We start from the raw sequence: 13004 nt of genomic DNA on the forward strand, positions 1-13004 counted from the left end.
ACTTCGCTGACGCCTTCTTCTCACTCCCAATTCAGGCAAAATGTGTATTCTTTGCAAATGAAACTCATCTTACATTTATAGTTTTTCCACAGAAGTGTTTGAACTTGCCAGCATACGTGACAATCCAGTGCGTTGGGTCTCTGATCAATAACCATCGTGAATTAGGGAGTAGCTGCACTAGTAATACCGCGTGGGTGAGTCCGCTCCAAACAGGTGCGATAAGGAGCCTCATTTGGTGTGAACTAGAAAGAAACCACGTGAGGAGATCTCTGGAAAAAAGATCCTGGGGATTATTTTGGATCCCGTATTACTCTGACCCACCCCACCCCTACCCCATTCCAGCGCGGAGGTCAGGAAAGGGTGTAGAGGGCCAAGTTCCGCGGCCGCCGGTAGCCTGCTCTCCCTCTCTGCTGAGGGCAGGAAAGCGACGGCCTGGTCAGATCTCCGCGCTGCCCTCCTGACTCACACGCTGATGGTGCTGACTAACTGAAAGATAAGGGAATGTCAGGTCTGCGAATTGTTGTAGCCTGAAATGCCCGATACTCCTAGGGGCTTAATTTAAATAAACGTAGAATTTACAAGGCATCAGTGTATGAGCTGGAAGTTGGGGAGCCTGAAGACTCAGGGGAGGGGATGCTAGGTGGGGTCCAGGTGGGGCAGGAATCTCCGTGCTGAAGATGCCAGGTGGGTGCAGGGGACCATCCGTCCCAGGGGAAGGTGGCGCTATACAGCACCGGGCAGGGGGTTGACGGGGACGCCCGCAGGAGGGATTGATAGGTGGGCAGAGGAGGCCTTGGGACCCCAGGGCAGGGATGCTATTATGTGGGACGGAACAGACGGGCGGTGCTACCGGGATCTGTGACCCCTCCTACAGGGGAGCAGGGCCGAGCCCCGAACCCACACACACTGACCTGAGGCCCAGTCTGAGCCTTCAGCGCTGCCCTCACCGCCCTGAGTCTTGCCCAGACCTTCTGGAACCTTCCCCGTCCCCCAACCCCTATCCTGCCCAATCCTCTGGACGCTTCCCCTGCTCCCCTCCGTCCCCGCCCCCCACTCCCCACGGTCCCCATCCCCCACCGGCCCCCACCCCCGCACGCCCGAGTCCCGCCCAGGCTTTCCGGAACCTTCCCCCACCCCGTCTGTCCCCTCCCACCATCCCCCCCGCCCCGTTTCCCGTCCAGGCTTTCTGGGACCTTCCTCCGTCCCCCTGCCCGACCCGGTCCCCCGCCCCGAGCTTTGTGACCTTCCGCGGACACGACCTCAAGGGCCCGCACAGCCGGTGTGGCGCGGGGAGCCGCAGGTGGGCGACGGGAGGCCGGGCGGGCTCCAGGCCCCGTTCTCTCAGCCGCGGGTCGGACGGGCGTCTCCCGACAGGCTTCGCGCGGCTTCCGGAAGGTTCGGCCTGGTCTCGGGGCGGCCCCGTTCTCCAGAGGCGCTTCCCTGAAGGGCCCTGCTGCAGGGGAGGTTCCAGAAGGTCTGGGCGGGAAACGGGGGGGGGGGGCGGGGGGAGGGGACAGAGGGGGTGGGGGAAGAGTCCAGAGGTCTGGGCGGGACAGGGGTGGGGGAGGGGGAAGACAGTCCCAGAAGGTCTGGGCAGGACATGGGGAGAAGGGGAGCTCCAGAGACAACCTCTGGGGGAGGTTCCAGAAAGCCTGGGCAGGACTGGGGCAGTGGCGAGGACTTCAGAGTGACCACGCCAAATGCTGGACGGGATACAAAGAAACCAGGTTGTTCACGCATTGCTGGTTACATGAAAAAAATGGCGCAGCAGATGTGTAGAACAGAGTGCAATTCCTTTAAAAACTGAATATGCAATTACCGTAAGATTCCCAAATTCACTTCTGGGTGATTTCCCCAGAGACACTGAAACTGTGTCCACACAGAACACATCCATGGATGTTTACGGCAGCTTTATCTGAAACGCTCGGGAAAAAAACCCAGGTGTCCTACAGTAGTGTGCAAGCCACAGCACTCGCTCACGGGGGTGAGCTGCTCAGCAGGAAAAGCAAAACTATTGCTGGACGTCCCGAGTTGACTGAATACCTAGGGACTCATTCTTAATGACAAATGAGACTCTACCAAGGTTACGTAACACGCTGTTCGTTTTGTATACCATTATAGGGATGACGAAGTTGCAGAAACGGACACGACATCCATATCGCAGGGTTGCACTGTCTGGGGATCTGGGCGGGAAAGAGATTGATGCGTCCTTAGGAGGGATGATTGTGGGGCCAACACCATTCTCTCCCCTCGCTTGGGGAGTGGCACTAACCTAGTTAGTTGTGATACTATAGTTTTGCAAGATAGTGTCAGTGGGAATGACTGAGGAAAGCACACACAGGATCTTTCTGTGTTTTGTGCCCATATATTTGAATATACAAGCATCTCAAAGTAAAACGTTTAATGGAAAGGAAATTTTTAAACAACCAGATCATTACTTGCATTACTATTTAAATGGCTACAGTTAGGAACCCAAGACTTTTGGGATAAGCAAAAGATAATATGTTCTCTTTACTAGAGGCGTGCTTTAGAATAAGGACATGACAAGATTGAAAAAAATATATAGAAAAGGGTCTACAATTTGAATGCTGCCCAAGGGACTCTCTTATACACACACTGAGGCTAAGTGAACATTAACACAGAGCGTTACTTATGTGAAGAACCACATTTTGTAGAGGTGAAGGAATAAAATAGATACCACAGTCATCACAATCCAAATCCACACGTACCTGATAGCACAGGATGAAAATACCTTGGTAGAACTTAGGTTCTAGGTACTGTAGGCAAAACAAAAGCAGTTGCATAGTTGTCATAAACTCATCTGTCTCCATGGATTCTGGACCCTGAAGCAAGGAGACAGAATTTATCGCAGCCCTGGACTACGGTCACCATCGTTCCTCTGAAAAGACCAGACAGTAAATGTCTTCAGCTTCAGAGGCTGTCCAGTCTCTGTCACCCCTACAAAACGTTCTCTTTGTGGGGCTGGAACCAGACACACAGGATGAGTAACCGTACGATCGTCCCTATGATCCAGCAAAGCTTCCGTCACCGACACGTTGGTGGCCTGGGTCGGTCCCACAGGCTCTTGTCTGCCAGCCCCTGCTACAGACGGTCTGAGCAACACTTGCCCAGCGTCGCCAGCCCTGGCACACACCTCATGACACTCGCACGTCCCCCCGCCCGCCCTAGACAAGGACGAGAGCAGTCGCTGCAGCACCGCTTGGGGTCGACAAAACCCGGAAGCAGCCCCGTGTCCATCCGCAGTGAAGTGAGGTGTGTCCGTCGGTGGGAAGTACGCAACCGCGAGAGGGAGCGCCGCGCGGCCTCGCCAGGGGCAGGGCCGGACCGCACAGAGCCCCGCAGAGAAGGGGCGGCAGACGCAAAAACGAGCAGCGCACGTGGATTTCCTTTCCCTTGATTCAAAAGCAGGCCGAGTCCCGCGGAGGCTCGGAAAGCCGGCGCTTCCTCCTCGCCTCCGGCCGTGGCGCGTCTCGTGCCTGAGTCGAGGAACCGAGGGAGGAACGCGGGGCTTTCCACCCAGGGCTGCTTCTGCAGCAGGATGCTGCTCTGCGGTTACGCGCGCTTCGGGAGGCTCCGTGAAGCTGTCGCCCTGCGATTGTGCGCTTTTCTGTAGAATGTGGGTGTTCAGCAAGCTCTTTGGCGCAAACGGAAAATCAAGGAAAGCAGGCGCGTGGGGCGCAGCCCTCAGCACTTTCTGAGGCAGGCGCAGACGCCCGAGTGGGTCGGTGCCCCCGGTGAGCTCCGGAAGGAGGTGTCTGTGTGAGGCTGTGAGGCCTCAGGTTCCCCAACATGACTCCTGCATGAAAGTAGCAAATTTCTCACATAAAGTCTCAAATGGGAATTTCTGATGAGCCAGTAGCTCTTCCCCCTCCAGTGGTTGGAGATGTCATGTCCACGGTCTCCAGGCCAAGTAGCAAAGGGGAAGGAACATAGAGGGTCAGGACCAGCAAAGACACACGTGGCCTCTGCCTGGTTCTGCTGGATAAACTGGGCTGCAGGAGCCCGCACATTGCAGTCTGACTGTGGGTCTAGAAGTGCATGGCATGAGTTGATACACAGCCAAACTTGTCTGCCATATTTAGCATCTTCAAAAGACTAGAAGTACTGTCTTTTAGCGAAAAAAAACCCACTCCAGACCATGACCTTTGAAGTCAGAGGTTAAAGTAAATACATTGAGACCACTGATCTGACAACGTCTCTTCCCACAGAAACTTCTTCACCGAAAGTTTAAGTAATGACCACTAGAAAAAGTGGCATTTATCTCTAGGAGAGTTTTCAATGTAGAAAAGAATAGTGAGCCCAGGAAACATACACGTGTGAGTGAATGAAAACAACAAAATTCAAATCTACGAATGGAGTGTAAGAAACAAGAATGTTAATTAAAATGGCTGTAAAGTTTCTGCAGTTTTTGTGTGTTCGCTGAGACCTGGGCAGCGTGGCCCGCACTGACGCACCAGCACACCAAGGGCAGGCTGTGACTCCCGGCTGCATCCTGGTCCAAGGGCAGCTCTTACACCACTTGGGGCTGAGGCCCACTGTGCATCTCAGCCTGACGAGGGGCCTTGGCAGTTCTGACTCACTGGCCCAACTGAATGAGGAGGGTGAGGAGCAGGGAATGAGTTAAATCAAAGTAATATTAGAAATGACAGCCATATTCTTCACAATAGCCAAGTCATGGAAGCCACCTGAATGTCCACTGACAGATGACTGGTTAAAGAAGTTGTGGTGTATTTATATACAATGGAATATATACTCAGCCATGAAAAGGAATGAAATAATGCCATTTTTAGCAACATGGATCTACAGGTGACCATACTAAGTGAAGTAAGTCAGAAAAAATAAAATGTCATATGATATCACTTACAGGAGGAATCTAAAAAAGTGACAGAAGTGAACTTATTTACAAAACAGAAAGAGATGCACACACATAAAAAACAAACTTGTGATCACCAGGGATGAATGGAGGGAGGAAGTGATAAATTGGGAGTTTGGGATTGGCAGATACTAACTACTATGTACAGAATAGATAAACAAGGTTCTCCTGTGCAGCACAGGGAACTATATTCAGTGGCTTGTAACCTGTAAGGAAAAGAATATGGGAAGAAATACATATATGTGTAAGTGAATCATTATGCTGTACACCAGAAATTAACATGTTGTAAGTCAACTAAACTTCAATTCTTAAAAAAATCAGAAAAAAAAAAAAACGCTCTGGGGATCCCCCCGCCTGAGGGCTGGCTCCAGCTATATGCCTGCTGGAAAGGGTCCCTGGGAGAATGGGGAGCCCACGCCCACCCCCATCACAGCCTTGATGGGTTCCTCTGGGAGGACAAGTTCTGGGGAGAGAGGAAGACGGGGCCCTGAACAGAGGCCCCAAGTCGGGCAGGCAGAGACCTGTCATTGTCTACCTGAGGAGCAGCTCACAGGCCACCCCACCAATGACCCCATCTCCTGGGTGTTCACTGCCCCTTAGCTGGACCAGCAAGGCCAGATACACAGGGCCTCAGCCACATCGGTGCCCTGGCTGCCCCAGTGCCACCCAAGTGGTGTCTGGATTCCCCTGACTGGCCCCAAGGCACCGAAACCCCCCACCAGGAGGGGTCCTTGCTAGCTCCTGACCTCCCCGCCCTGCACCCAGCACAAGGCCTGGGAAGAGCAGACAAGACACACGGGGCGTCAGGAAACTGGGGCAAAGCCCTCCCCACTGCTTCCTCCTCTGGTCCTTGTAGAAAAGATGAAAATATCCAAGGTCCCCATTCATCCCTTGATAAGATAAGGCACCTCTCCATCTTGCTGCTTTCCGTCACGGGAGAGAGGAGGGAGGCCTCCTTCCCCCACCCCGACCCGCCCCTGCTCTCAGCAGCCGCCCACCGGCGGGCTGCGTCACTGCCAGACGAGGCAGCCGGCCATCTCTTTCATCCTCCCGCTAGACGCCTCCAGCCCTGACCACTGCCCTGGGTTTCCTGGTCTGGCCCGGGGACAGCTTCTCCTCTGACGTGATCAAGGCGGCCGGTCCAGCAAACTAGGCGAGATAAAAGGACCGGGCCGAAAGGGGTGAGGGCGCACCAGCATGGCGTTCTGGGCAAAGACCGCAGTGTGGAGGGCAGGGCCTTGGCTGTCCCTGCACAGGGCATGCACACTGGGTACCAGAGCTGCTCAGGCCCCCAAGAAGGTGCTGCCCTTCGAAGCCATACCCCAGTGTCCTGGCAACAAGTGGATGCGGGCGCTGCAGATCTGGAGGGAGCACGGCTCTGAGAACATGCACCTGGACATGCATCAGACCTTCCAGGAGCTGGGACCCATTTTCAGGTAAAGCTCTCCCTGACCACCTCAGTGAGAACACCCTGACTGGTGGTCCCGCTGGCCACGGAGTCCTGGCTGGGCTCAGGGTTCTGCCACATCCAGTCCTGGCGGGGCGTCTGGGGAATGGGGGAAGGGGCAGGTAGGGGGCTCCGCAGGGCTGGTCTGCGCCTTCAACCCTGGAGACCGTGGCTCCCCGTGGAGACAGAGCACTGTGCAGCTTGCTGCTGGGAGGACAGAACGCAGACACCGGAGGAGGAGAGGCTTCAGTGAGACTGCAGGAGGGACTGCCTGGTCTGAGCCAGCTGCAGGCCGTCTCTGCAGAGTGGGGCCCAAGGGAGGCCACATCCCCAGAGCAGAGCCTCGAGCTTTGTCCCGCAGGTATGACGTGGGAGGGAGGCGCATGGTATTCGTGATGCTGCCCGAAGACGTGGCGAGGCTGCAGCAGGCGGAGAGCTTTCACCCTCAGCGGATGCTCGTGGAGCCCTGGCTGGCCTACCGACAGCACCGCGGCCTCAAACGTGGAGTGTTCTTGCTGTGAGGGCGGGTTGGGGTGCAGGGGGTGGGCGGTGGGAAGTGTGGATGCAGAGAGGAGGTGAGACAGGAGAGGCTCCAGCGCACACCCGCCTGGGGCCTCTCTAGGCAGGTGGAGAGAGGGTGACCACCAGCTCCCGATGAGTGCCTGTCCTGAGGGGCTCAGGGGTGCCCCGGGCCGGAGAGGGGAGCAGGGGCCTGGTGGGGACTCGAGCCGGGCCCTGTCCTCCAGGGAGAGGAAGAAGGCTAGGACTGCCATTCGGGAGCCCTCTCCAGCCTCCACAGGCCCCGAGGGGCTCGTGCACAGGTGGGACTTCTCGCCTTCTGCAGGTCAGACCCCCCACAGGCCTGCAGGGAACCCCCTGTGGGCTCCGGGCTCTGTCCGGAGCCTGCTAGGAGAGCCCTGCTCTGATTCTCACCCCGGAGGAGCGGAGGCTCTGTAGGGAGAGCAGCAGGTGGAACGGGCACGGGGCAGTGCGCCCGAGCTGGGGATGAAGGTCTCCAGGGGCCGCTCCCACTCTGGGCTGTGGGTGAGCGTCGGAAAAGCCTCCACCCCTAGAGAGGGAGACGTGGGTGCCAGGGGCGGGGCCTGCCAGTTTGCACAAACAGTGGGGCCGGGCAGCAGCTCGGGCCGGGGCTCCCGTCTCAGCCTGGGCGAAGTGCACGAGGCCCCCCTGAGGAAAGAGGTGCTGCCGAGGCCCACTCGCAGGCAGCCGGCCCCCCGAGAACCAGCAGGCGGCTTGCCGCCCTGCCCGTCTCCCGTCGGGGTGGGGTACAGGGCTGGGGCCAGCTGCTGGCTCTGGATGCCCTGACACTCCGCGCTCTGCTCTACAGAAACGGGCCCAAGTGGCGCTCCGACCGGCTGCAGCTGAATCCGGACGTGCTGTCACTGCAGGCCGTGCAGAAGTTCGCACCCCTGGTGGACGGGGTGGCCAGGGATTTCTCCCAAACCCTGAAGGCGAGGGTGGTACAGAACGCCCGGGGGAGCCTGACCCTGGACATCAAGCCCAGCATCTTCTGCTACACCATCGAAGGTGTGGGCGTGTAGCGGGGGTGCAGCTCAGAGGCTCGGAGCGGGCCGGGGCTGGGGCAGGGAGGGCTAGAGGAGGAGGCCAGGAGGCCCTGGGCTGCCTCAGGCTCAGGAACTGCCTCCTCCCTGCAGCCAGCAACTTAGTCCTTTATGGAGAGCGGCTGGGCCTCCTCGGCCACAACCCAAATGCTGACAGCCTGAACTTCATCAGCGCGCTGGAGGCCATGTTCAAGTCCACAGTGCAGCTCATGTTCCTGCCCAGGAGCCTGTCACGCTGGACAAGCACCAGCATATGGAAGGAGCACTTCGAGGCCTGGGACTGTATCTTCCAGTATGGTGAGGGCCGAGGATCCAGCAGCACTGGGACCAGGGACCCCAGGGCCCCCTCCACTCACCACAGTCCGGGAGCGCTGAGGCCACGTGCCAGGGCTGGTGGCTTCTTTCTGGTCCCTGAGAGAGTGGACAGGGAGGCTGGACTAGGCTGACCCTGAGAACTGGGGGTGGCACACGGAGACCTGGAGCTTCTGAGGGCTAAAGGGCCAGAGGGTGACAAAGAGAAGTGCCCCCAGCCCCGGGCCCAGGGCCTCTGTCTTTCTGGGCCCCACAGCCAACAAAGCCATCCAGAGACTCTATCAGGAGCTGACCCTTGGCCGCCCGTGGCGCTACAGTGGCGTTGTGGCAGAGCTGCTCATGCATGCAGACATGACCCTGGATGCCATCAAGGCCAACTCCATCGACCTCACTGCCGGGAGCGTGGACACGGTCAGGCCAGCAGCCAGCCCTTCCTGTAGAACCAGGAGCCCTCCCCTTCCCACGCCAGATGGCTCGTCCATGCCCCCTCCCCAGTCTGTGCCTCCAAGATGGCTAGACTTAGGCCTCAGCTTCTGAACTGAGGGGGGGAACATGGGCGCCAAGCCTCAGAGGGAAGGAGTTTGCAGCTCTCCCGTGGGAAACCGTGCTTCAGGCAGAGTGCAGAGTGGATGAGGCCCAGGGGCATGCAGCTCCACAGACCCTGTGTGGATAATCTGGGTCCTGAGCCAACGGGGAAGGGCCAAGGTGCAGCAGAGAGCTGCACGGGGAGACCCCCCAGTGACAGATGACACTTAGCTCTCACCAAAGATCCTTTGGAGGGGACAGACTGACGGGCAGGGCAGCACAGGGCTCTCGCTGGGGCGGTGGAGCAGGCGGCGGTACAGTGCGGCGGGCGGGGCGGGCTCCAGGGCGCAGGGCCGACGAACCTTCCTGCCTCTAGACGGAGCCTTCATCTGCCAGCGTCTCTGAGGGCCTGCTCTGGGCCACGCACCCAGGATTCAGAGCAGAGGCACAGACCCATTGTGGAGAAACTCCCTGAGCAGGGGGTCTGTGACGCAGCCACCAGCTGAAAGAACCCAGGGGAGGGCATGTGCCTTCAGGGGGCAGCTCTGAGAGGAGGACTTCCTGGAGAAGGAGGGCTTTCCGTGGAATGCGGAAGAACCACACACAAGTCGGATGGGCCACGAAGAGGGGGCTGGGAGTGCAGCAGCCCGGGGCCAGCAACAGCAGACAGTGAAGAAAGGCCGCGAGGCTGAGTGGAGCGGACAGGGCTAGTGAGCAGATAGGGGCAGACAGGGTCAGGACCCCTGGCAGGAGGGGCCTTGGGCACCAGGCCTGAATCCAAGGCTGGAGGAAGCCAGTGAAGGGAGTGCCTCGGTCAGATTTCTGCTCCCTCACGGGCCACAGGGCAGAGCACGGGGTGCAGCCGAGAGGCTGTATCTGCCCGTCAGAAGATGCCAGGGGCGTGCATGTCGCCTTGGGGACGGCGTTCAGGAAAGACTTAGCTTCCCTCCCAGATTTTGGCTGGGGCTGGCAGACACCTCTCCCTGCACAGGGAAGTGATCCAGGAGGAGGAAAGGGGTGGGGTCTGGGACCTGCCTTTGGATGCCCAGGGGAGAAGCCCCACTGGGAGCAGTTAGACCTCGGGCTCCAGAACCCTCCCCCCTGAGTAGCTGGCAAGAGTGAGCCCCTCGTGGACATAGAGGAAGGTGAGAACCAGGCCCTGAAGTGGCTGGAGGAGGCCTGCGTCTTCATTTGAGACTGGGGACACCTTCCCCGAGGGATTCAGGGGAAGTCGACGAGGTGGGTGGTTTTAGGCTCTTGAGGTCTCAGGTCTCTGGGCACGCAGGTCCCCTGTCCCCAGGGGTGGCCATCTTTCTGGGGAGGGTGCCCTGGGGGCACCTGTGCCAAGGTCCGAGCCCTGCTCCCCTGGCTCCTGCAGACAGCCTTTCCCTTGTTGATGACTCTCTTTGAGCTGGCTCGAAACCCGGATGTGCAGCAGGCCGTTCGCCAGGAGAGCCTGGTGGCTGAGGCCAGGATCTCTGAAAATCCCCAGAGGGCAACCACGGAACTGCCACTGCTAAGGGCCGCCCTCAGGGAGACCCTGAGGTAGGCGTGGTAGACCTTGGCTGCCCCAGATGCCCTGGCCCCAGTGCCTGGAGAGCCCACTCCCTAGGGCTTGAGGACAGATCCTGGGGCTGACAAGCAGCTTTGCCCGAGGACACATCCCCCTGCGCCTTCCCTTCCTCCCCTGAAAAAATGGGGTGCTTCTTCCTCTGGGATGCCACCTCAATGTCCTGGGCCGTCCTCCATCCCGTCCCCACTGGCCCAGGGCTGCTCGGCTGGGGGAGCTCTGGCTGAGCTGCAGAGCTGCCAGGAAGCAGCTGCTCAGGAGCGGGGCTTCCCAGCGCCAGAAGGGACCTGTGAGGGCGGTGGCCAGCTGCCCTTGGCCCATGAGTGCTGGGCCGGGAAGGCTGCAGAAGGGAAGTGAGGGGCCCTTTCACAGCGGAGGACCTTGTTGGACATCCCTATGCACAGGCTGTACCCCGTGGGTATCACCGTGGAGCGACGGGTGAGCTCAGACTTGGTGCTGCAGAACTACCACATCCCGGCTGGGGTGAGTGAGGCCCCAGCACCCTTCTGGCTGATACTCAGCCCGTTTGACCTTGGCCCACGGGGCAGCTGACCCTAGCCCCTCCCCACCTGACTGCAGACTTTGGTGAAGGTGCTACTCTACTCCCTGGGTCGAAATGCCGCCGTGTTCGCCAGGCCCGAGCGCTACCATCCCCAGCGCTGGCTGGACCACCAGGACTCTGGCGTCAGGTTCCCGCACCTGGCCTTTGGCTTTGGTGTGCGCCAGTGCCTGGGGCGGCGCCTGGCAGAGGTGGAGATGCTGCTCCTGATGCACCACGTGAGTGGACCGGGCTGGGGCCTGCGGGCCGGGCTGGGGCCTGGGCAGGCCCTGGGCAGGCAGCCCGCTTGCAGACCCCAGGCTTCTGCTCCCGGGACGCCCAGCCACAGGGTCCTGAAAGGCGGGAGAGGCTGGGCCAGGCAGAACCCTGCCTCTGTCCTAGGTGCTGAAAAACTTCCTGGTGGAGTCACTGGTGCAAGAGGACATCAAGATGGTCTACCGCTTCATACTGATGCCCTCCACCCTCCCACTCCTTACCTTCCGGGCCATCAACTAGTCATGTCGCTGCACTGTCGGGCTGGGTAGGCCACAAGCCCCCCTACGCCTGACTCCAGGCCCCCTCGGTTCTATCCTGGGGGCCCTGCTATCTAAGCCACACCACTATCCAGCCAGCACTTTGCACAGATGGAACAGCCAGGCCCTCTGAGGATCAGGGCTTGCCATCATGAGCAGTAGGGCCAGAGCAGAGCTGGGGATGAATCTTGGTTGCAGGTCCTGGCCATGCACCCAGTCTCACCAGGGCCTTCTCCAGCAAGGAGCACCATCTGGGGGCCTGTGCAGCCCTGATGCCCCAGCACAAGCTCCAGGCCCCGCGGGTGTCCATCCGAGCGAGAGACCTCAGATCCCACCTTCTGCTCCCCTTCCAGTCTCTTACGTCCTCTGTGCTCAACTCTGCCCCCATGCAAGAGCTGACGACTTGGGTGTCCCCTGTCCTGCTCGTTGCCATTTCAAGCATCATGCCTTTTGTTCACAGTGCTCTGGCATGCCACTGCCCTTCAGGCTGGGTTGTTATCTGTCCACCTACCTCTTCTGCTCAGCCCACTTGGGCTCCTCCTGACAGTGCCTCCTTCCCAGATCTTGGACTGGGCTGGCAGACACCTCTCCCTGCACATCCTCTGGCATTGGGCTGAAGAACCCAGCCAAGGGCCTGGAGAGGCAGGTTGAAAGTAGTGTTTACCAGAAGAGTAGCTACCAAAAAGCTGACTTGAACATGTGAAAGCAGGAGGGGTGGTGAACCCCTCTGGCAGGAGGCAGGGCGACCACAGAGAAGCCTCTACAAGGAGGGTGTGTAGCCATCTCATGCTCCCTTTAGTAAAGCCCTCCGTCTGAAGTGCCTGTCTGGCCTCTGACAGTGACCCACAGGTGAGAGGCCACCTTGGCCATGTGGGTGGGAGAGGCTTGTGTTCAACAAGCCAGCCAGGGTCCCCTAGCTGGCAGGAGCGAGCAGTCTGTCTCGTGTCACCGGGGGCACGGTGACGCCACCCCCATGTACAAAGGGGGCCCAGAGGCAAGATGAGAGGTGAGGGAGTCTCTCCCTCCGTCCCGTGTCACCCCCATCTCACCTGCTGAGAACCAGGTCCTCGGTCACAGCAAGGGAGCAAGGGAGAAGGGGTCACCTTTCTGGCTGCACCAACCCTGCCAACTCCAAGCCACCCCAGTGGCATCAGTTTGGTCCCAAGACCCCTGGAGGGGATGACCAGAGTCTGCACTCTCCTCATCACTCCACTCCATCAACAGCTCACAACAGGCCTGCTGCCAGGACCGTGCACTACTCTTAACCCCATCCGGCACTGCTGAAGGGGACTTGGAGAATCCCGGAGCAGAGAGGAGGGAAGTTCCAAGCTCAAGATGGAGCCCTGCCTTAGCACGTGGGCTCAGCCCTCAATCCCGCTGAGACTCGCCCTCTTCACGTGGGGATTCCTTAGAGTTACCGCCTCGCCGGGTCCAGTGAGGACACAACTGACAGGACTGTATTTGGCAAATGCCCAGATTTCTGGCTCAGCCGGCACTCAATAAATGGGGATTTCTTCTCCCACCACTAAAACGTTGCTCTCTACTTGTGGCCCTGCTCCATGGTGGGTGGGGGACGTGATGGCAGGAAGGGAATGAAAACAT

General features: G+C 59.0%; 2 protein-coding genes across 6 annotated transcripts in view; one reads left to right on the top strand and one right to left on the bottom strand.

The window, feature by feature from the left end:
* Positions 1-13004, bottom strand: part of LY6K (lymphocyte antigen 6 family member K) — a 37753-nt gene that overhangs the window by 6587 nt on the left and 18162 nt on the right. Inside the window, exon 4 of one of the 2 annotated variants that reach the window (XM_072949855.1) lies at positions 1244-1450. The exons of the other annotated variant lie outside the window; for it this stretch is intronic. Coding sequence (XP_072805956.1) covers positions 1244-1450 — 207 coding nt within the window. The remainder of the gene's footprint in view (positions 1-1243; positions 1451-13004) is intronic. 2 annotated transcript variants of the gene reach the window in all.
* LOC102532708 (cytochrome P450 11B1, mitochondrial) lies at positions 5875-12919 on the top strand. 4 transcript variants are annotated; one of them, XM_006211173.4, is made up of 10 exons: positions 5875-6330; positions 6703-6858; positions 7690-7889; positions 8018-8221; positions 8493-8647; positions 10140-10306; positions 10736-10814; positions 10911-11108; positions 11272-11410; positions 12627-12919. In XM_006211173.4, the coding sequence occupies exons 1-9, from the start codon at positions 6092-6094 to the stop codon at positions 11383-11385; spliced, it is 1512 nt and encodes a 503-aa protein (XP_006211235.1). In that variant the 5' UTR covers positions 5875-6091; the 3' UTR covers positions 11386-11410; positions 12627-12919. The 4 variants fall into 4 exon arrangements, with proteins under 4 accessions (XP_006211235.1, XP_072805953.1, XP_072805954.1 ...); XM_072949852.1 differs by having other exon boundaries at positions 11272-12919; XM_072949853.1 differs by having other exon boundaries at positions 10923-11108; positions 11272-12919.

Source organism: Vicugna pacos, chromosome 25, assembly GCF_048564905.1.
Source record: "Vicugna pacos chromosome 25, VicPac4, whole genome shotgun sequence".
NCBI lineage: Eukaryota > Metazoa > Chordata > Mammalia > Artiodactyla > Camelidae > Vicugna > Vicugna pacos.

What these genes read in the sequence shown, in the direction of transcription:
- LOC102532708 (XM_072949852.1), top strand. Translation starts at nt 6,092, where the DNA reads ATGGCGTTCTGGGCAAAGACCGCAGTGTGGAGGGCAGGGCCTTGGCTG. An exon ending in AAACGTGGAGTGTTCTTGCT is followed by an intron (nt 6,859 to 7,689) that starts GTGAGGGCGGGT and finishes TCTGCTCTACAG; the next exon opens with AAACGGGCCCAAGTGGCGCT. An exon ending in CTGCCGGGAGCGTGGACACG is followed by an intron (nt 8,648 to 10,139) that starts GTCAGGCCAGCA and finishes TGGCTCCTGCAG; the next exon opens with ACAGCCTTTCCCTTGTTGAT.